The sequence below is a fragment of the Carcharhinus amblyrhynchos genome, chromosome 8, assembly GCF_965287045.1.
Source record: "Carcharhinus amblyrhynchos chromosome 8, sCarAmb.v2.hapA, whole genome shotgun sequence".
NCBI lineage: Eukaryota > Metazoa > Chordata > Chondrichthyes > Carcharhiniformes > Carcharhinidae > Carcharhinus > Carcharhinus amblyrhynchos.
In genome coordinates, this window is record NC_137331.1 from 88173338 (window position 1) to 88196716 (window position 23379).

A 23379-nucleotide genomic window follows, 5' to 3' on the forward strand; every position below is an offset into this window, starting at 1 on the left:
ACACTTTTCAGGGTTAAATTCCATTTACCACTGTTTTACCCATCTGACAAGCCTGTCTACAACATCCTGTAATCTAAGGCTTTCCTCCTCACTATTTACCACACCGCCAATTTTCGTATCATCTGCAAACATTCCCCCCCCCCCCGCCCCCCACCCCCTCTTCCCCCACATGTGCATCTAGATCATTAATGTACACTACAAACAGAATGGGCCCCATACCGATCCATAGAACATAGAACATAGAATTATAGCACAGTACAGGCCCTTCAGCCCTCGAGGTTGCGCCAACCTGTGAAACTAATCTAAAGCCCATCTAACCTACATTATTCCAATATCATCCATCTGTTTATCCAAAGACCATTTAAATGTCCTTAATGTTGGCAAATCCACTACTGTTGCAGGCAGGCATTCCACGCTCTTCCTACTCTCAGTAAAGAACCTACCTATATCCGTCCTATATCACCCCTCAATTTAAAACTATGTCCCTTCACGCTAGCCATCTCCGTCTGAGGAGAAAGGTTCACACTGTCCACCCTAACTAATCCTCTGATCATCTTACATGCCTCTATTAAGTCACCTCTAACCTTCTCTCTAACGAAAATAGCCTCAAGTCTCTCAACCTTTCCTCAAAAGACCTTCCCACCATACCACGCAACATCCTGGTAAATCTCTTCTGCACCTTTTCCAATGCTTCCACATCCTTCCTATAATGTGGCGACCAGAACTGTATGCAATACTCCAAGCATGGCTGCACCAGACTTTTGTAGCCATGACCTCATGGCTCCTAAACTCAATCCCTCTACCAATAAAAACTAACACATCATACGCCTTCTTAACAACCCTATCAACCTGGGTGCCAACTTTCAGGGATCTATGCACATAGACACCGAGATCTTTCTGCTCAACCACACTACCAAATAACTTACCATTAGTCCAGTATTCTGTTACTCCTTCCAAAGTGACTCACTTAACACTTTTCTGCATTAAACTCCATTTGCTACCTCTCAGCCCAGCTCTGTAACCTGCAACATCCTTCTGCGCTGTCCACAACTCCACTGACTTTAGTGTCATCCACAAATTTATTAATCCATCCTGCTACACCATGTTACACCACTGGACACAAAAACAACTTTTGACCATCACTCTGTCTCCTGCCACTAAGACAATTTTGAGTTGTTAAAAGCCTTATTGAAGTCCATGTAGACATCAACTCCACTGCCCTCATCTACATATTAGTCACCTCCTCAAAAAATTAAATCAAATTTTTTATGAAAAGCTCTGTAGCATAAAGGCACCAATGATTGAATACAAAATCGACAGGTTCCAAATTTCCTTCCTTGTCTGTACAGAATTAGCTGGAGGCTGTCAATGATTTCAACAGTCGTCCTCTGACTGAAATATTGGAAAAGCACCTGTGTGGTTATTATTTAAGAACAGACTGGGCTTGCTGACAACACACCCAGAGAAGAAGGGAGGAGAGTTCATGTAGAATGAATGAGCACTTGGGCAGGGTGGTGGAGGGCACAAATGAATCAAGTCACAGGACAAAGTAGGGAGAAAATTGAGATTTTTTTTACAAAGGGCCAGACTGCAGAGGGTGAGGAAACATCATGGAAGCATGCCAAGAAATACTGATAGTTTAGAGAACATAAAAAAGTAAATACAATTTTAATTTTCAAGAAAGATCAGAGAGGTGATCTCAGAAACTCCAAGTCAAGCAAGCTGAAAATTAGTTAATGAAAATTATGTAGAATGTATTACAGTATTATTTTGTAAAATTGAGAGGGCTAGCAGAAAGACCACATTTGGAAGTATTGCGCACTGTTCATAATATTCAATGCAGTGGTTAATGTTAAATCAATATTAGACTATAGGAACTAATTTGGTTTTCCTAGACACAATATTTTGGATAATAATGAATTGTTAATTTAGGCCCTGAACAATGAAATAAACAATGAAGCTGTTAACTTTACTCATGACATATTCTCACGCATCAAATGTTCAATTTTAAAATAATTTTTGGACTTAAATAAAAATATTTTCAATCTATTAAGAACACATTTGTATTCTCTACATGCGCATTGGGATCACGACAGGAGGATCATTGATAGCGTGGAATCTCAATGCCAGAAGTAAAAATTGAGGACAATTTCGTAAGAATTGAACCTTTCTGACTAGATCAGCTATTCAGATTTAGACTTAAATGCAACAATGTTCTTCACTGGAAATGCTTAATGTCTACAATCCACAACAGCTAATGCCACTTTTTACAGAGGGACAAGACTCCGGTCTACCTTTCAATTCAAAGCTAAAAGTTTTAGAAGAAATTTAGAGTTAAAATGCGCTTTAGGATTAAAGTCATCAGCTTTGAGAATAACCTGCTGTTGAAATAGTAGTGTGAAATGTATCTATAAATTTTAACTTCAAAACAAAATTGATTTAAAAGAAATTGTCAGTTTACCACAGTGGTCAACTTGCAGTATCCTGTTCTATTCAGACTGTATAACTTGAACAATGGAATGAAAGAAAGATGCTTCTACAGGAGCTGCAATGTGTAGTCAGCTGATGCTCATTAATTATTTGGTAACATTTTTGTGCTTAATTTAATGCAGGTGTATTGAACATTATCATTCTGGGTTTGGTCTAACAGAATGAACTGCAGAGCTAATCTCCTACACAGTCCCATTCTTAGAAGAGTATCCCCAACTGCACCATTGTACTTTTCATTTCCCACACTAGTCATCCTTGGAGCCTTTCTGATTAAAATTGCCAGTTTAGAGTCAAATTTAATCCCATTAATATGGGATGGATTCAAGCCCCTTTGTGCCAATAACTATCATGGATGGAATATGGTGTATGAGCAATCACATCCAAAAAAACCATTACAAGAAGGGATACTTACTGCCCAAGTATTATTAGATAAATTCAACTGCGATTAAGTTTACAATGATCATAATACATTATACATTGTAAATTCTTTCTACTCTTTATGTGGATTAACATACAATTGTTCTACACCAACAGAGTTATCAAATTACTTACGATTTCTGGTGCTAGGATGCAGGAGTCCGACTGCATGACCTGGAAGAAAAGTTAGATCTTCTACAAAGAGAAAAAGAAAAAGGTTAATAAAAAGAATCACTAACCACCTGGTTTCTATGTCTTACTTCAGACTTATTCTACCTTTTTATTGTACATAATCACTATTTCACATTTTATAAACAAAATATTACAATTCCCAGAGCAATAAGTAAAATAAATATTTATTCTTCATAGACTGAGTTTTCTTTGCCGGGTCCAATTCCGCCGTCAAGAGGGAATCTGAATTGGGAACCAAAACTGCCAGTACTGGGATTTCTGAGGAGGTGTGGACATAGGGCATGCTCTCGAGGTTGGAGGGTCACCACAAACACTGGAAGGTCTGCACCATCAGAGTTGGGTGCTGCCAATGCAGATAGGGAAATGAGAATTTTTCAATGATTAAAATTTGTTTTAAAATGCCCACAGCTTCCAGACTGCCACATGATAGCTTGCAGCCACAGCTGTGGCCCTCCAGCCATCACTGCTGGGGTGAGGTGGGAGTTAAACGAAGCATTGATGGCTGGTCAGTCTGGTGAGAGCTTCTGGTAAGTGTCATCAATGGGTAATTTAACTGACCTGCCACTGGCTTACAAATACATGTTCATGATGGAAGTGTTCACTTACAATATCAATAATCAAAAGAAATGGTACTTTTTCAGATAGATACCAAGTTGTTTGTGCTTTTCCCACAATATCAACTACTGTAACGTAAAATCAAAAATCTACTCTCAATTCCACATCTCTTAATTCAAATTTCTTAGCACTGCATACCCAACATTGTTTCATTTAAAATTATTGGATAATTCCAACGTGTATGACAAATTATTAATTATGAGGATTAGATTGTATATGAAAATATTTGATCATAATCCAGTCCCAGAATCTAACACATGAACAAACTGTTCGAACTCCTTTTGCAGTTTATCATATTATAGAACCATACAGCACGGAAGAGGCCCTTCGGCCCACTGAGTCCACACTGACACATCAGAAACACCTGAACTCCCACCTAATCCCACCTACCAGGACTTGGCCCATAGCCCTGAACGTTATGATGCGCTGAGTGCTCATTCAGGCACTTTTTAAAGTATTCCAGACCGCCACCACCCTCTGGGTAAAAGAGGTTTTCCTCATGTTCCCCCTAAACCTCCTGCCCCTCACCTTGAACTTGTGTCCCTTTGTGACCGATCCTTCAACGAAGGGGAACAGTTGCTCCTGATCCACTCTGTCCATGTCTCTCAAAATCTTGTACACCTCAATCAGGTCGCCTTTCAGCCTTCTCTGTTCCAACAAAATCAACCCAAGCCTATCCAACATCTCTTCATAATTTAAATGTTCCATCCCAGGCAGCATCCTAGTGAATCTCCTTTGCACTCCTTCCTATAATGTGGTGACCAGAACTGCCCATAGTACTCTAGCTGTAGCCTCACCAAAGTTCTATACAATTCCAACATGACTTCCCTGCTTTTGTAATCTATCTCTCAATTGATAAAGGCAAGTGTCCCATACACCTTTTTCACCAGGTCCTGCCATTCACTGAATACTCCCTTGTCAAATTACTCCTTCCAGAGTATATCACCTCATACTTTTCAGGGTTAAATTCTATCTGACACTTATCTGCCCATTTAACCATTCCTTCTATATCTTCTAGTAGCCCAAGACACTCAGCCTCACTGTTAATCACCCAGCCAATTTTTGTGTCAATTGCAAACTTACTAATCTTACACCGCCAAACACAAAATCATCTATGTCATTTATATAAATATATAGGTAAAATAACTAGATTATCATGCACTAACAGCCACAAGTGTAACTTGTTAATTTCTCCTGAACAATTAATTTTTGCCAAAATAAAAATAATTCTGGATTCATTTGAAATCTTTCTGAAACTGTTGAACATCTCGCATTTACATAGAGGCTTTAACATGGGAAGAGATCCCAAGGTGTTAAACCAAGAAATCGCAGAGCAGGTTGTCCTGGACTATACCAGGCTGCAGTATGTGGGTGTTTGTGGACAGAGTTCTGAGAGAATCATATCTAATTAAGCATTAAGATGTATGAAAGGGAAATTGTGTTTGACAAATGTGTTGAAAGTTTTTTTTGAGGACGTGATCAAGGGAAAGTAAGCCAGGAAGAGGTTGCAATGAGGCTGCAGAGGTATATTTCGATAAGTGGACAAGAAGATGGTAGATGGAATACACAGCAAGAAAACGTGAAATTATCCAACTTGATAGGAAAAATAAAAAAAACAAACTATTTTTTGAATACTGAGAGTCTGGCAAATGTTCAGAGGGACTTGAGTGTTCCTGTACATGAATTACAGGAAGTTAATATTCAGGTACAGCAAAATGGAAGGCAAATGGTATGTTACATTTTGCTGTAAAGGCGTGGGTGAATATTACAGGGCATTGATTATGTCCACACTTGTAGTACTACATACAGTTTTGGTTTCCTTACCCAAGGAAGGACATAGTTGCAAGAGTGCTCCCAATTAAGCCATAGTTGACACACAGGTGAATATCCAAATTACGTACCTGATTATAACATACAGTTATAAAGCCAGCAGGAAAAGATAGGGAAGATGAGGGATAGAATACCCTTACTGATTAAGGAAGAGGAAGAAATTGCTTTATGGTAAAAGAAGATCTAAAAAAAAACACAGGTTGTGAAAACTTTATAGGGAGAATTAAGAAATAGAAAAGTATATACGGCTTCAGTACTTGTGTATAGGCCCCTTATAGCAAATGTGAAGTGGTAGAATATATAAATACTAAGATGAATATGTGACAGCATTTTAATGCAAGGTTTTAACTTTCATATAGATTGAAATAAGTAAACATAAGAACATAAGAAATAGGAGCAGGAGTAGGCCATCTAGCCCTTCGAGCCTGCCCCGCCATTCAATAAGATCATGGCTGATCTGTCGTGGCTCAGTTCCACTTTCCCGCCCTCTCCCCATAACCCTTAATCCCCTCTCTTATCAAGAACCCATCAACCCGCGTCTTAAAAATATTTAGCGAGGCAGCCTCCACCACTTCAACGGGCAGAGAATTCCAGAGATTCACCACCCTTTGAGTGAAGAAGTTCCTCCTCAACTCCGTTCTAAACCGCCCCCCCCCTTTATCTTGAGGCCGTGCCCCCTAGTCCTACTGTCTTTTTTGAGCGGGAAGAGTCTCTCCACCTCTATCCTATCCATCCCATTCATCATCTTATACGTCTCAATGAGATCTCCCCTCATTCTTCTAAACTCTAACGAGTACAAGCCTAGTTTATTCAGCCTCTCCTCATAGCTCAACCCCCTCAACTCCGGTATCAGCCTAGTAAACCTCCTCTGCACTCCCTCCAAGGCCAAAATATCTTTGCGCAGGTGCGGCGCCCAAAACTGCACACAGTACTCCAGCTGCGGCCTCACCAATGCCCTATACAGCTGCAGCAAGACCTCCCTACTTTTATATTCAATCCCCCTCGCTATGAAGGCCAGCATCCCATTTGCCTTCCTGACCACGTGCTGCACCTGCAAGCTGGGTTTTTGCGACTCATGCACAAGGACCCCAAGGTCCCTCTGCACCGTCGCTTGCTGCAGTTTTTCGCCACGTAAGTAATAGTCCTTCCTACCATTCTTCCTACCAAAGTGGACCACCTCACACTTGCCAACATTAAATTCCATTTGCCATTTCCTGGCCCATTCACCCAGCCTATCTAGATCCTTCTGCAGACTCTCCACACCCTCCGCACAATTTGCCGTTCCCCCAATCTTGGTGTCATCAGCAAATTTCGACACCATACACTCGGTTCCCTCCTCCAGATCATCTATATAAATGGTAAAAAGCTGAGGCCCCAGCACCGACCCCTGGGGCACTCCACTAGTCACCATCCGCCAATCCGAATAGCACCCGTTGACCCCCACTCTCTGCCTCCTATTTGACAACCAATCCTCTATCCACACTAACACCCTACCCCCAACTCCATGTCCCCCGACCTTCTGCAATAACCTCTTATGAGGTACTTTGTCAAACGCCTTCTGAAAATCCAGAAAGACCACATCCACCGGCTCTCCTCTATCCACTGCCCTAGACACATCCTCATAGAACTCCAGTAAATTTGTCAGACAAGAGCATGTCAGAAAGACAGTGAATTTCCTGTGCACATTCAAGATGTTTTTCTGCAAAAGTATGTTCTAGAACCAATACATGGGCAGTCCAAATTAGATTTTGCGATGAGTAATGTGTCAAATTTAGTAAAAAGTCTGACAACACCAGGTTTTAGTCCAACCTATTTATTTGATAATATACTCACTAGCTTTCGGGGTTACCCCCTTCGTCAGGTGAATGGAGAGTTCTCTCCATTCACCTGACGAAGGGGGTAACCCCAAAAGCTAGTGAGTATATTATCAAATAAATAGGTTGGACTAAAACCTGGTGTTGTCAGACTTTTTACTGTGTTTACGCCAGTCCAACGCCGGCTTACCCACATCAAATTTAGTAAGCAGTGCTTTAATATTTATTGAATAGCAAACATTTCAAGTTCAATATTGCAAGGGAGAAACAGGTTAGGATCACAGCATCATAATTTTGAATGAATTTCAAGTTGGAGGATGATAGATTATAGATCAGTCAGGTGAGCATTGGAATAGACCGGTCTGCAGGTAACAAAGTATGCATGAGGATTTCGGCGACAGATAAATTGAGGTAGGGGCACGATCTTACAGTTGCTCTGTGATGCTTGCAAAGCTTCCATGATCCAAGGACAATAACAGCTCAATACTTTTCTCATAACTGATTTTAGGTTCATTCCTTGTAAATGATAGATGTGTTGTATATTGGTCGTACCTACCTGCATAGCACCATATTTATTGAATTTAAATGTAATTTGCCATCTTTAGTCCATTCCTCCAGCTCATCTAATTCTCTGTACTGTATTATTCTTTTATCTTAACCATTGAATACATTTTAGTATTATTTGAAAATATACAAATCATAAGCTTCCACACCTCAGTCTAGATCATTAACAAAAAACAGTAAACAGAAATGACCCTAACACCAGCACGGAGGACACCACCATTACCTGCCTCCACAGTGAATCACAACTGTAGACTACAAATCTTTAGCTGTAAAACTGGAGCCAATTCTTAATCGAAGAGTTTCAAATTCCCATCTCTTACCACAAGATTCTAATTCCTAAAGCACTTCACTGAAGTTATTTCATCAAAGGTCTAAGTAGACACTGACAACCAAAAGCCCTCAGTCACTAAGTAAGTTCTTCAAAAATCTTAAATCAAGCTTATGAGAAGTGACATTCTTTTCGCAAATCCATTTTTAGTATTTAACAGTGATTATAGAGGACATCTCTTCAGGTTCCTTGCAGTATCTTACCAATGATGGATGTAAGGGCCTATAGTTTCCTAGATTAGATTTATCCTCGTTTTTGAGAATTGGAATTTTATGAGCTACTCACTGAAAATTGTCCTGCTGTTTCTAAAGTATCACATGAATGTAAAAACATGCAAGTAACCCAATTATTTTAAGTTGCTCAGCATCATACTAAATGACATGGGAATTATTTATGGTAAATATTAACAAACCTTTGGGAGCAGGTGGAGAAAAGAAACGGTTCTGACTGTGAAAGACACCTCGTCCTCTATTTCCAGAAAATCCACCACGGGGAGCTTTCTGAGGTCCTTTATTTGTCCTTTTTGCTGGGGGTGGGCCAGAGGAGGGAACATCTTTGCATTCTGCCGCTACAAAATCGTCCACGTGCATTGAGGGTGGCCTGCTCGTATTTTGCTTCCGTTGCCGAAATATATCATGAGGTCTACAGTTTGACCCAAATCCCCCTCTGCCTCGACCTCGGGGAGGCGGCACTATATGGGCTCGTTTAGCAGGCTCTATATATTCAGATTTTCCACTAAAATAAAATTCAGAAATAGATCATAGAAAACTGTAAAATGATTGTATAATGCTGTTATACATACCATCACTTAAAATCACAAACAAAACTTAAATTTTACAGAGAAAGTATACCTTAGTTATGTTTTCAGTAAATTATATTCAAAGTTAAAGTTAAGAAAGTTAACATAAATGCCTATCAAAGTCTAATTTCCATAACAATTTCATCTTTCAGAATTATCCCCTAGTGGGCTTCCATCCATTGGTTACATCTTAATTTTAGATCAGATTAGAAGTTTTATAGATTTTTAATCTCATGAAAGCAGAAGGTAATAGTATTGGGGAATGGAATGTCTTCTGATTTTAACCACCTAGTGACCACATCAGCCAACTGTGCAAATAATCTGTCCAGGCTCTTCCAATTCGACTCATCCTCTTATTTTTCCAGTCAGATATTTGCATTTCATAGAATCCCTACAATGCAGAAGCAGACCATTCAGCCCACTGAGTTTATACTCTCCGACAGAGCATCTTGCCCAGTAAACCCACCGTGCGACCCTCGGTGGTTTCCTATGCAAAACAATCTGCAACTTCTCTAAATTAGATTGTGATTAGTACAAGTTTGAGTCAATTGTGTGTTATGACCCACACACATTAAAAACTCAGTTGTGACAGTTCAAATGCATTTTATATGGAACCTTTACAGTTCCAGTCAACAAAGCAATGAGATCATCATCCCATCACAACAGACTGCATTTTTGTGAAAGAGCACTTTTATTTTGGTATAAATGTGTTATGGGTACAGCCAACTAATTTACCTGTAAAGTGCAACTTTGCTTAACCCTTGCCTTCTGTCTGATGCTTGCTATTATGCAACTAAGACATGTTCAAGAGCGAACTGGACTTGGCCCTTGCGGCTAAAGGAATCAAGGGATTTGCAGAGAAAGTGGGAGTGGGATACTGAAAGTGCATGATCAGCCATGGTCATATTGAATGATGGTGCAGGCTCGAAGGGCCAGATGGCCTATTTCTGCACCTTATTTTCTAAGGCAAGAGATTCTTCAAATGCTTTTTGCACTGGCTCTAGAATCTTTGCAGCTAGGGCCAGTGATATATCTCCTTTATTTTGTTTTACTTCACTTGAGGAAATTTTGAATGATACATTAGTCTTGCAAGAATGTAGCACAGATTTACCAGCATTATAGCTGGATTCCAAGGACTAAATTAAGAGGAAAGATGACACAAACTAGGGCTGTTTTCCCCAAAACATAAAAGGAACATTTGATCAAATCTCCAAAATATTAAGGGAAGCCAATTAGGTAGATAGAGAGAAACTATTGGTTCAGGCATTTAGGATGAGAGGGCATAGCTTTAAGATTGGAGCCAGATCTCTTAAGAGATTAGGAAATACTTCTACATGCAAAGGGTGGTCTCTTCTGAAAATGACAATAATTGCTATATGAAATGTTAATTTTAAATCTGAAATTGATAGATTTTTGCTAACCAATTGTATAAAGGAATATGGGGCAACAACAAATCACAGGTCAGTCATTACCCATCTTAAAGAACAGCAGAACAGTCTTCAACAGTTATGTGGCTGATTCCCATGCTCCAGTGGAATACCAAGAGGTTGGGAAGAAGGTATAGGTTTAAACTTAAAATCTTTGGAAATTAGAAGAGTAGCACAAAAGGCTACAGGGTGGCAAATATTATAACCCATCTCAAAATTTCAGTCAACTGAAATCACAGACCGTCATCATGGATTTGTGAAACGCTGATTATACTTCACCACCTTAATTAACTTTGAGCAAATCACAGTGCATAGTTAATGGAAATGCAATGGACAGTGCACATCAAACTGCTTAAGAATAAGTTCAGGGTGTGCACCCCAGAAATGTGTGTTAGGATGTCTTATTTTCCACTTATAGAATTAAGTTAGATATAAATACAACAGCATGTTTACTGGCAATATCAAGTTAGAAGGCATGGGGAAGAATGCAGACAGATGAAAAGAATCAGCTGGAAAACAGATAAATAGATTTATGAAGGCATTGCTTTATGGAGAACAGTTAAAGGAAGTGTACCCTAATGGCAAGATTGTCAACAGACAGATACACAGATCTATAGATACAGATAAGACTCATGAAGGTTGCAGTGCTGGTATAAAAAGAGCAGGCACATGGGATTCTGGGTTGTATGTGGACTGCAGAATAAAGGCAAAGATTACAGCCCTATTTTGAGCTGAGTTATAATGTTTGCCACCCTGCAGGCTTTTGTGCCACCCTTCTAATTTCCAAACATTTAAACATGCACCTTCTTCGAACCCTCCTAGGATTCCACTGGAGCATGGGAGTCAGCCACATAACTGCTGAAGTCTGTTCTGCTGTTCTTTAAGATGGATAATGACTGATCTGTGATCTGCTGTTGCCCCATATTTCTTTATGCAATTGGTTAGCAAAAATCTATCAATCTCAGATTTAAAATTAACATTTGATATACCATTTATTATCATTTGCAGAAGAGACCACCTTTGCACATAGAAGAATTTCCTAATCTCTTAAGAGGTCTGGCTCCAATTTTTAGGCTACGCATAAGAGATCAATTAAAACAAATCTGAAATAGTACATGCAGTTCTACTGAACTGATTTCAAGAATGAGCAACTATAATCCCCTATTTTATTCTTTCATAGGATGCTGGTGTCGGTGGCTAGACTAGCATTTATTACTCATCCCTAATTACCCTTGAGAAGGTGGTGATGAGCTGCCTTCTTCAACTACTGCAGTCCATATGGTGTAGTGCTTTCCTCATGATCTGGGACCACAGTGCTGTTACGAAGGGATGAAAGAAGATTTGAAATATCAAAGCTTCTTTCACTTGCATTGTGAAGGGCAATGGGGAATCAAATATTATGAACGTTTCTCAAGATCATAAAAGGTTTGAAAAGAAGTCAAAGATTGTTCCTACTCATTGATGGAACATTAACAAGGAGACATAGAATCAGATTTAATCACCAGGACAAATGTCAAATTTAAGCATGAGGCCAATGAAGAGAAAGTTATAAATGTTTCCACAAAGATTATTGAACATGGACTGCTTTGCCAGAAATCAGACCTGGACTAAAGACTCGTATCCAGTTTAATTTACAAGAGTTTGCAAAACAAATGTTAACACGTGTAAAGAGAAAAAGCACAGAACCAAGGTTAGAATAAATAATTTCAGGTGAGGAGCTAGTATTGGCATGAGATTTTCCCCTGTCAAGTCTTCCTTTGATTCTAACCCTAAACCTAAGGCTTCTGTGGAGGAGCGTAGATAACAACTAAGCAGCATGGAGAATCAGACATTTTCTGTCCCTTTATCTAGAGGAGGGTAAGATGAGAGGGTAGAATGAGGGGAAAGAAAAAGGAAGAAAAAGCCATAATTCCAGTATCCAACTGATAACCAGTGACCCTTACTGGGAAGGATGTTTGGCTCAGTTGTGAAATTGTTGCTTATTTCAGACAGGGTTTACCAATGGCTGCATTGTCAAATAGCCTTCCAATATACAGAATCCATCCTCACACATGAAGCAACATGATTTGAGGGAAGTACCAGACCAGCACACATGGAACAACTCTCCAAGGCAGTCTGTGTCTCCAATCAAAGAAAATTGGTGTGGAGAAAGACACAGTGTAAATACATAAAATGAGGTTACTTGGATATATTGGTTTGGATTAAGGATAAAACCTTCAGCCTACCGTCAGGAATTAAAATGAACATGAAACCATTGTTAATTGTTGTAAAAATATTCTTTTGTGAATTTGTCATCTTTACGTGATCTGTCCAAAGACCAAAAATGGTACATATGAAAATAGAGATGTGAAATTGTTGTAATTGTGTAACTGGTACTGCAGTATGTAGAAGTAGAGAGCAATTTAGAATAGCACTTCTAAACATGTTCCGTATTCTTAAGTATACAAATGATCTACAATGTAGTAAAACTATTTTCTAGTTTCTTTACCCTGTGGTTCAAACAAAGAGTTTCAGCTTTTGATATCTCACCTGGAAGTAATGAAGGTCTCATGCTTGTGCTTTCCTAATTTAAAGCCCTTTGACACCTTGGCTACTCCAGGAGAGGAGGGTTCTGAAAGAAATGATCTTTCCAGTTCTGCTTTCAGGTCCATATCACAGCAATACTTCTCAGCTAGATCAATCAAGTCAACCTTGACCTGAAAAAATCATTACCACAAACTCATTAATACATGACACCTAATCATGACTTATTGAAGAGTACACAGGTATTTTAGTGACAACGTCAGAGTCATTACAACACAGACGAAGACTATTCAACCCATTGAGTCCACGCAGTGTTTTGTTTTTTGCTCTTCTTTTCCTCAAAGACATTGTATTGGCTTTCCCTGGGCATCTGTCCCCACCTCATTTAAGTCATGCCTGAATCTAGTCAGTGAAGTCAGTGAGGTACTTGGACCAGAAAAGCTGTCACAGTTAATCATGCAGTTCATCGGATACAAATACATACACATTTTCAAGGAGGGGCACTTATGGCTGATTTTTAAAAAAAAAATTTCCTCTCTCTCAAACTAGAAACACAAGGTCGATTGCATTTACTATTAGGAAGCCCTTCCTCCAAACATCCAATGCTGAATACTAAAAGATTTCAACATATGCAAAATAATGAGTGGCAGCACAGAATGAAGAGAAAATAATATTCTCTAAAAATGTCTGGAAGATGTTAATGTGCCTTTCACAAGCTGGGTGAAACTGATCGCATTCTGAAGGATTGGCTACAGTCTCGGAGGGAAGAACAGCCTGTAGCATAGAATCCCAACAGCCCATCATGCCTGCACTGACAACAATCTCACCCAAGCCCTATTTCCATAACTCCATGTTTTTACCCTGCTAATTGCCCTGATGCAAGAGGTCAATTTAGTATGGCCAATCAACTTAATCCGCACATTTGTGGACTGTAGGAGGAAACTGGAGCACCTGGAAGAAACCCACACACTCTGGGAGAACATGCAAACTCCACCCACACCCAAGGCTGGAATTGAACCTGGGTGAGGCAGCAGTGCTAACCACTGTACCACCATGCCGCCCAGGTAAGCCAAGTGATCAATACAGAACAGATGATGGTTTAAAAAAATGAAAAAGCTAAAAAAAATGTTTCAAATGCTAATGTGCAAAAAAATGTAATTTACATTCTAGGTAAGAACTCAGAAGAATTCAAGATCGCTCACTATTTTAAAATATTGGGGGAACTGGTCAGTGTAAGGAATTTGTATGTAAATTTCAATCCAGCATGGACATTTGAGAGATAGGAGATTTCCACCACATCAAATAAAATGAAACAAATTTAGTTCCATAGCTTAGTTAATACCAGTCATAAACATAAAGCATAAAAGTTCTCATAAACTGGCAGTTCCTTTTGAACCACTGAGGGCATAACTGGTATTATAAATAACAATTTAATACTGACAGGGTGTTGTTCTGAATGCTTGCAGCACATTATCAGGGGAGGGCAATTCTAATTCTACAAGAAGATATGCTTTACTTACAAGACATGCTAAAAATGTTCAATTTCTCAGCATTGGCATTTCTCACATTCACAAGTAGCATACGCATGTCCAAGTGCTTTCTGTTTCTGTCACCAACTGTCAAGTATTTTACTTTTTTTTACATTTCCTGCGATACGAAAGCTAGATATGCCCTTGAGAAAATGGTGATGAGCCACCTCCCTGTGCCACTTTGCAGTCCATCTGATGTGGGTATAACCATAGTGCCTACGGAACAGGACATAGGTAATGATGGAGGGGTATAGGACATTGTCAAACTTGGCAAATGATAATATACCACCAATAGCAGGCTGTTGCTTAATGAGTCTGTGGGAAAATCGCCTAATTTTGGCACCAGATGTTAGTAAGGAGGACTTTGTAGAGTTGACTGGACAGGGTGTATCATTGCTGTTTCCAGTGTCTGGGTCAATGCCAGGTAGTCCATCTGGCAGTATTCCTTTTAGACTTCTGCCATTATCTGGTACAACTGAGTGACTTACAAGGCAGAGGGCAGTTAAAAGTCAACCACATTGTTTGGGTTTTGAATCACATGTAGGCTAGACCAAGGACAGCAGGTTTCCTACCCTAAAGGAAATTAGTGAACCAGGTGGGTTTTTACAACAATCCAGCACTATCAAGGTCACCATTGCAGAGACTAGCTTTTAACTCCAGATTTATCAATGAACTGAATTAAAATTTCACCAGCTACTGTTCGTATTTTTCGTGTGCTTTTCTATTTTTGTACTTACCATATCCAAATCTGTGTCAAGCTCCTCAGTTTGGAATGGGGAAAGCCATAGTGTCTTTAGTTGGTCGTCCACAACATCTGCTAACACATATGCAGTCCTAGAATAAAAACCAAAATGTTCTTTTCTGTCCTGACTACAAACTGATGAACAAATCTTTTAATGTTTTAAACTTCAAAGAGTGTTCCTTTCTCAGAATATAAAGCTACTCAAGTATTAAAAGGTAAAGTTGCCATAGTCCCTGATGGCCATAGGCAGTGATTGGAAAGTATTATTTTAAATATGACTCGCAAGATCAGTTATACTACATAGTTTGGTATCTTAATGACTCCACTACAAATTATTCCGTTTGTTTAATATAATTCAGATGCAAAGTCACCCAAACCTTAATGAAGCAAGTAATGAGAGATCTTCAGCACAAGGCAAAGTTTAAAATGTTTACGCATCACTTGCAAGCATTTTATAAAAACACAGAATAGGCCATCTGGCCCTTTGAGCCTGCTCTGTCATTCAATATGATCATGCTGATGCCCGATCTCAATGCCATATTTCCACTTTCTCTCCATACCCCTTGACACCATTAAAATCTAAAAAAAATTCTCTTTCTTGAATACATTCAGTGACTTGGCTTCCACAGTCTTCTGTGCTAGTAGGTAGGGATATGATTGGTGCAACTTGTGGGCCGAAGGGCCTATTTGTGCTGTAGTTTTTCTATGTTTCTATGTTAGAATTCCACAGATTCATTACCCTTGAAGTGAAGAAATCCTTCCTCATCTCAGTTCAGTTCTCGATTCCCCATCCAGGGAAAAAAATCCTTCCTGCAACTAGTCTGTCCAGCCCTGTTAGAGGTTGATATATTTCAATCAGATCTCCTCTCATCTTTCTAAACTGTGGTTTAGAAAGTCAAACCAGTCTCTTCTCATAGGACAGTCCCGCCAACCCTGATGTCAGCCTAATGAACATCTGCTGCAAGTATATCTGTTCTTAGGTAAGGAGACCAAAACTGCATGCAATATTCCAGGTGTGATCTCATCAAAGTACTGTATAACTGCAGTAAGACATCCCCACTTCTGAACTTAACTCCTCTTGTAATGAAGGCCAATATAACATTTGCCTTTCTAATTGTTTGCTGCACCTGTCTCTCCACTTTCATTGATTGGTGTACAAGGATCACTTTGCACATCCACAATTCCCTATATATCACCATTAAATAAATACTCTTGCTTTCTGTTTTTTACACCAAAGTGTATAACTGCACTTTTAACTGCAATGTATTGTATCTGCCATGTGTTTGCCCAATCACTCAACTTGTCTAAATCACCTTAAAACAACAGAACCATAGAATTCCTAAAGTGCAGAAAGAAACCATTCGGCCCATCGAGTCTGCACCAACTCTCAAAGAACATCCCATCCCATCCACCTCCTTCCCTCTGCCTTTTCTCTGTAACCCCTTATATTGTACCACGGCTAACCTAACTGATGTACACATCTTTGGACACTAAGGGGAAATTTAGCATGGCCAATCAAACTAACCTGCAATCTTTGGACTGTGGGAGGAAACCCACACAGACACAGGGAGAACGTGCAAACTCCATACAGTCACCCAAGGCCAGAATTGAACTCAGGTCCCTGGCACCATGAGGCTGCAGTGCTAGCCATTGCAAGCACCTCAGTTCTGCTCAGTTTTGTGTCATCAGCAAGCTGAGAAATGTTACATTTGGTTCCCTCATCCCAGTCATTCATATATATTGTGAACAGCTGGGACCCGAGCACAGATCCCTGCGGTACCTCATTAGTCACTGCCTGCCACTCGGAAAAAGACCCAACTATTCTCACTCTTTGTCTCCTTTCTGTTAACCAATTCTTGACCAATGCTAATACATTACTCCTTTCCCATATACTCTAATTTTACCCACTAACGTTTTATAAGGGACCTCATCAAAAACCTTCTGAAAGTCCAAAAAAACCACATCCGTCATAATTAACATCAACAGAGCATATTGTTGAACAGGCTAACATTGTTATAAAATCAGAGCCTTGAGGTCACGGCTGTGGAATATATTTATAATGTTTGTTTTGTATCTTATAACTAGGTTTCAAAATGGTGTCAGCTTTACAAAATGGGTCCAGTTGCTCATCTTAAACCACCACCTTCCCAGCAAGAAAGAGTCTTTTCTTTAAACAATGTAAGATTTTTTGGCAAATCATGGTGGCCCTCTTCAAAGAGGTCAACTGAATCTGCAAAAGTCGATAGTTTCAAAGCATTAGTAGTACCTGTTGTTAAACTGCATTGGAAGAGACTCGGAGATAGGAAGGACAGGTTCCACATCCTGCACAATGGCCGGCAATACATCTGATGACGTTTCCAACATCTGTCTCACTCCAACAACATTTTCTAATAAAGAGTCAAAACTATCATCCTCTTTACACAGTTCCTGTTCCAAAAAGGAAAATTATTTTTACATATATGCCATATTTCCACATACACTTATAACAGGAGGACAGTTCTAAAATATTTTAAAAGCAAGACTTAATTATTCACAAAATATAAGTTAAGAATTTTGGAATAATTTTTGTTGTAAATATTCATAAACAGTTAAAATATTCTAGACTGTAATGCCATGTTCATTTTTGTCAATATTATCTCAACTATCCTCAAGTTTATTAGATTAAAAAAAATCAGTCGAAATATTTTAATTCCCAAACACACATTCAGCATTGGACTCAATGCTATTAAAACTGACAGGGTAACATGGAGGTGCAAAGTGTAAATATACCTTCACGCCAAGGGATTCGTAAGAACATAATGGCATTTTCAGCCAGCACTGAAGTCAGGAGAATATTGGACTCGATGCATTTTCACATCATCTAATGTTAACCTCAATCTACAATTTTTGAGTAATGCAGGAATCGGAAATTTGTATGTGATGGCTCTAAGTTTATAATGAATATAAATCTGGGGAAAGCAAAGTAAAATGTATGAAAGGCTGTGGTTCACCTATGGCAAGTCTCACTCAAATAAACGGTCTGCCTTTCCTTTACAGTCAGAATTGTACAGTACAGAAAAGGTCTTTCGACCCATCAAGTCTCCGCCAACAATAACTACCACTAAAGTCACGCTAATCACATTTTCCAGTACTTATCCCATATCCTTCATGTTATGATGTTTCAAGTGCTCATCCAAATTAAAAGTTATATGGTTTCTAGCCTCCACAACCTTCCCAAGCAGATTACTACCCCCCTATAAGTGAAAAGGTCTTCTTCTCCCAAAACTTCATCTGAATCTCCTGCCCTCACCCTAAAACTATGCCCCCTCATGACTGACCCCTCAATCAAGGGGAACAACTGTTTCCTATTCACCTGATCTAAACCCTTCATAATCTTATACACCTCAATCATGTCCCCCCTCAGCCTTCTCTGCTCTAAAGTAAACAATCCAAGCCTATCCAGTTTCTCCTTCTGGTTTAAATGCTCCATCCCAGGCAACATCTTGGTGAATCTCTTCTATGCTGCCTCTAATACAATCACCTCCTTCCTATAATGAGATGACCAGAACTGCAGAGAGTACTCCATCTGTGGTCTAACTAATGTTCTGTACAGTTCCAACATAACCTGCCTGCTCTTATACTCTACGCCATGACTGATAAAGACAGGTGTCCCATATCCTTTTTAACTACCCTATTCACCTGCTCTGCTGCCTTCAAGGATCTGTGAATAAGTACCCGAAGATCTGTTTCTCTGAGCTTCCCTTTTGTCCTGCAATTCATTAAATGCTCCCTTGTCCTGTTACTTCTTTCACAGTCCATTACCTCACACTTATCTGGGTTAAGTACCATCTGCCATTGCTCTGCTCATCTGACCAATCATCTATACTTTACTGTATCCTTTGACCTTCTCCTTCACTATTAAGCATGCTACCAATCTTGATGTCATCTGCAAACCTACTCATCCATCATTCCAAACCCCCATATTCTGATCTATATAATTTATGAAAATAACGAACAGTAAGGGACTCAGCACTGATCCTTGTGTTACGGCCCTGGATATGACCTCCCATCGCTCAACCAGCCTTCTATCACCACCCTTAATGTCTTATTGCCATCTCATCAAGTTTCCCTGAATTCCATGAATTTCAACCTTCTCAATCAGTCTCCCATGTGGAACCCTGTCAAAAACTTTCTAAAATCACCTTTTTGAAAAATTCTATCAAATTTATTAAGTATGACCTCCCTCTGACAAAGCCATGGTGACTAGGGTGTTTCTTCCAAAGGAATGCCTAGTCAGTTTAATGCAAAGTTAGACCATATTGGAGAGAACTCCAAACAGCAGCAGCAAAATACTTATTTTTCTAAATAAGCATATGCCCAAATTGACAAATGGATTTGTAATTAATAAAATCTAAGAATTATCATCGGATAATATCTCTAAGGATTATTAGATGAGCTTTAGTGTTCTGGACCACAAATGCATCTGCCAGACTGTTCTGTTAATTGGGATCCTCCATATAATTGAAGAAGTGAACTCATCAGGTGACTTGTATATTCAGGGCATTGAATTAAGTGGGAACAATTCTTTTAATTTAACATTCTTTATCAGGATCTAGCACATTTTGCAAAATTCATGTTCTGTTGCAGGATACGTTCTGATTATAATGTCAAGTAAAGAGCGTACTGGCGCCTACAAACTGCTATCCATAAAATCAAAGTTCTAGTCATTTAACAATTCCTACATTCCTCTCATGAAGAATGAGGGGAGATCTCATTGAGACGTATAAGATGATGAATGGGATGGATAGGATAGAGGTGGAGAGACTCTTCCCGCTCAAAAAAGACAGTAGGACTAGGGGGCACAGCCTCAAGATAAAGGGGGGGCGGTTTAGAACGGAGTTGAGGAGGAACTTCTTCACTCAAAGGGTGGTGAATCTCTGGAATTCTCTGCCCGTTGAAGTGGTGGAGGCTGCCTCGCTAAATATTTTTAAGACGCGGGTTGATGGGTTTTTGATAAGAGAGGGGATTAAGGGTTATGGGGAGAGGGCGGGAAGGTGGAACTGAGCCACGACAGATCAGCCATGATCTTGTTGAGTGGCGGGGCAGGCTCGAAGGGCTAGATGGCCTACTCCTGCTCCTATTTCTTATGTTCTTATGATGTCACAGTGGAATGTCATAAGCTAAGGCAAATTCTCACAATAAATGTTTACACAGCAATTTATAATGTGTTATGTAACAATTGAAAAATGTTAATATAAGAAAGCTTCACTTAAAAAAGCGTTAATTTTTGCAAAGTGTAAATGAAAATGGCTAAGTCACTATGAACGACCTACTGTATCTCTTTGTTGTAAAAATGCATACCGTTACAACTTTATCCAGTTCAAACAGCAAATGATCATTCGCAGATTCCTTCCACTTTAATAGCTGTTTCACTTCTGCAGCACTAAGTGCTGAAGAGCGGGGAGTCTGGAGCCCATCTACTTCCATAGGAGCACCATCGTCTCCACAACTGGCCTGCGGAATAATAAATTATTACACACAATAATCTTTCAATCTGAAGTAATCAAAAATTGATTTGATAAGCTAGTATTTTAAATACAATAAAGATAAAATACTAACTCTATCAAGAACAATCATAAAATTCAGTTTTTTTAAAACAATGTTTCTTCCAGATTACATTGTTTGCAATATTGCAGTCTTATGTATTTTTAAAACACTAACAACATAAAACTTTGATACTTTTAAAGTTTATTTATTAGTCACAAGTAAGGCTTACTTTAACACTACATTAACACAATGAAGTTACTGTGAAATTCCCCTTGTTGCCACAGTTTGGGTCTATACACCTAACCAGCTCGGCTTTCAGAATGTGGGAGGAAACGGCACCCGGAGGGAACCCACACAGACGTGGGGAGAACATGTAAACTCCACACAGACAGTGACCCAAGCCGGGAACTGAACCCAGGTCCCTGGTGCTGTGAAGCAGCAGTACTAACCACTGTGCTACTGTGCTGCCCATATACTGCAAAAATACTGCATACTGGATATTGCAAAAGCAGATAGTATTTGTTGGACAGATCAGGTGCTTTCATTCCCCTAAATCAATTAGCCAAAGTTGGCTTTGATTCTTGTATAGAATACTAATGGTAGTATGCAAGTAAATGGCAAAACTTCTCAAATTCTGAAATCACTGACATTGTCCCTGGTCAATCTCTTGCAACACTTAGTTGATTAACTCATTTGTCTGGAAACCTGTGACAACTGTGGGACTGTGCAGCCAAAAATGTATCTTCTTCTGTACATGGTGCAAGTTTTAAATGAGTTTCACATAGGCTTGAACATTTTTAATGAAATTAATTTCTTTGTTGTATTGTTATATTTTATCACAATTACATTTAATTCATTCAACAGAACACAGCAAGTAAAGGTCATTGTCAAGCCAAATGTCTTGTAATTTTACAAAGGCCAGAACACTTGCAAAAATACAACTCCTGAATTGCAAGGAACAAAATTTCCTTACAAAAACTGATGAATAAACTGAAAGAGATTAGTTCTATAAGAATTGAAGACTATTACAATCTGTTAAAGGATGCAAAATCTGTATATTTGTACAGATTTAACATGAATAAACTATGCAATATTGCCAAGACAATTTTTGAAATGTTTAACTAAATGTTAAAAATAGCAGAGAAAACCTTCCTAATAATTAGACCAGATACAGAAATCATTTGTTAAGCATTTTTTGAATAACTAGCCTTAGACTAGTTGTACAGGTTAGTAATTAAAAAAAAACAATATTTTGTTCAAGTCATGGTAAGTAGCATTATAGCCAAAACCACAAGAGGTTTCGTTTAGCTTGTAATTTCCAATTAAAGGTTTAATTTTCTTATACAATGTGAAAGCACAGAAGAGATGAGCTTCTTAATTTCCCACTCTACTGGTTTAGAATTTAGTTGTCATTTCAAGTCAAAGACAACAATAGATCACTGCAGCCTGTCAAAACACAAAATAAACGTCAGTCATATTTCTTAAATATACTCAATATTAACTTAATTGTGGTAATGCTTTTGAGATTTGGCGATTGTGATAAGGGGCTGTGGGGTGGAGAATAATGGGTTGAGAATAGACAGTGTGAGCCAAGAGAACTACCGTAGTATAAAAAATGGAAGTCATAAGAACATAAGAAATAGGAGCAGCAGTAGGCCATCCAGCCCTTCGAGCCTGCCCCGCCATTCAATAAGATCATGGCTGATCTGTCGCTGCTCAGTTCCACTTTCCCGCCCTCTCCCCATAACCCTTAATCCCCTCTCCTATCAAAAACCCATCAACCCGCGTCTTAAAAATATTTAGCGAGGCAGCCTCCACCACTTCAACGGGCAGAGAATTCCAGAGATTCACCACCCTTTGAGTGAAGAAGTTCCTCCTCAACTCCGTTCTAAACCGCCCCCCTTTTATCTTGAGGCTGTGCCCCCTAGTCCTATTGTCTTTTTTGAGCGGGAAGAGTCTTTCCACCTCTATCCTATCCATCCCATTCATCATCTTATACGTCTCAATGAGATCTCCTCTCATTCTTCTAAACTCTAACGAGTACAAGCCCAGTTTATTCAGCCTCTCCTCATAGCTCAACCCGCTCAACTCCGGTATCAGCCTAGTAAACCTCCTCTGCACTCCCTCCAAGGCCAAAATATCTTTGCGCAGGTGCGGCGCCCAAAAATGCACACAATACTCCAGTTGCGGCCTCACCAATGCCCTATACAGCTGCAGCAAGACCTCCCTACTTTTATATTCAATCCCCTTCGCTATGAAGGCCAGCATCCCATTCGCCTTCCTGACCACCTGCTGCACCTGCAAGCTGGGTTTTTGCGACTCATGCACAAGGACCCCGAGGTCCCTCTGCACCGTCGCCTGCTGCAGTTTTTCGCCCCGTAAGTAATAGTCCTTCCTACCATTTTTCTTACCAAAGTGGACCACCTCACACTTGCCAACATTAAATTCCACTTGCCATTTCCTGGCCCATTCGCCCAGCCTATCTAGATCCTTCTGCAGACTCTCCACACCCTCCGCACAATTTGCCGTTCCCCCAATCTTGGTGTCATCAGCAAATTTCGACACTCTACACTCGGTTCCCTC

At 39.5% G+C, this 23379-nt stretch overlaps 1 protein-coding gene across 3 annotated transcripts in view; it reads right to left on the reverse strand.

The window, feature by feature from the left end:
- Positions 1-23379, reverse strand: part of virma (vir like m6A methyltransferase associated) — a 111850-nt gene that overhangs the window by 14478 nt on the left and 73993 nt on the right. For all 3 annotated transcript variants that reach the window (XM_080194421.1, XM_080194419.1, XM_080194420.1), the window contains exons 18-23: positions 20611-20763; positions 17537-17697; positions 15266-15362; positions 13006-13172; positions 8663-8985; positions 3043-3102 (exon numbers count right to left, since the gene is read on the reverse strand). In XM_080194421.1, coding sequence (XP_080050547.1) covers positions 3043-3102; positions 8663-8985; positions 13006-13172; positions 15266-15362; positions 17537-17697; positions 20611-20763 — 961 coding nt within the window. The remainder of the gene's footprint in view (positions 1-3042; positions 3103-8662; positions 8986-13005; positions 13173-15265; positions 15363-17536; positions 17698-20610; positions 20764-23379) is intronic.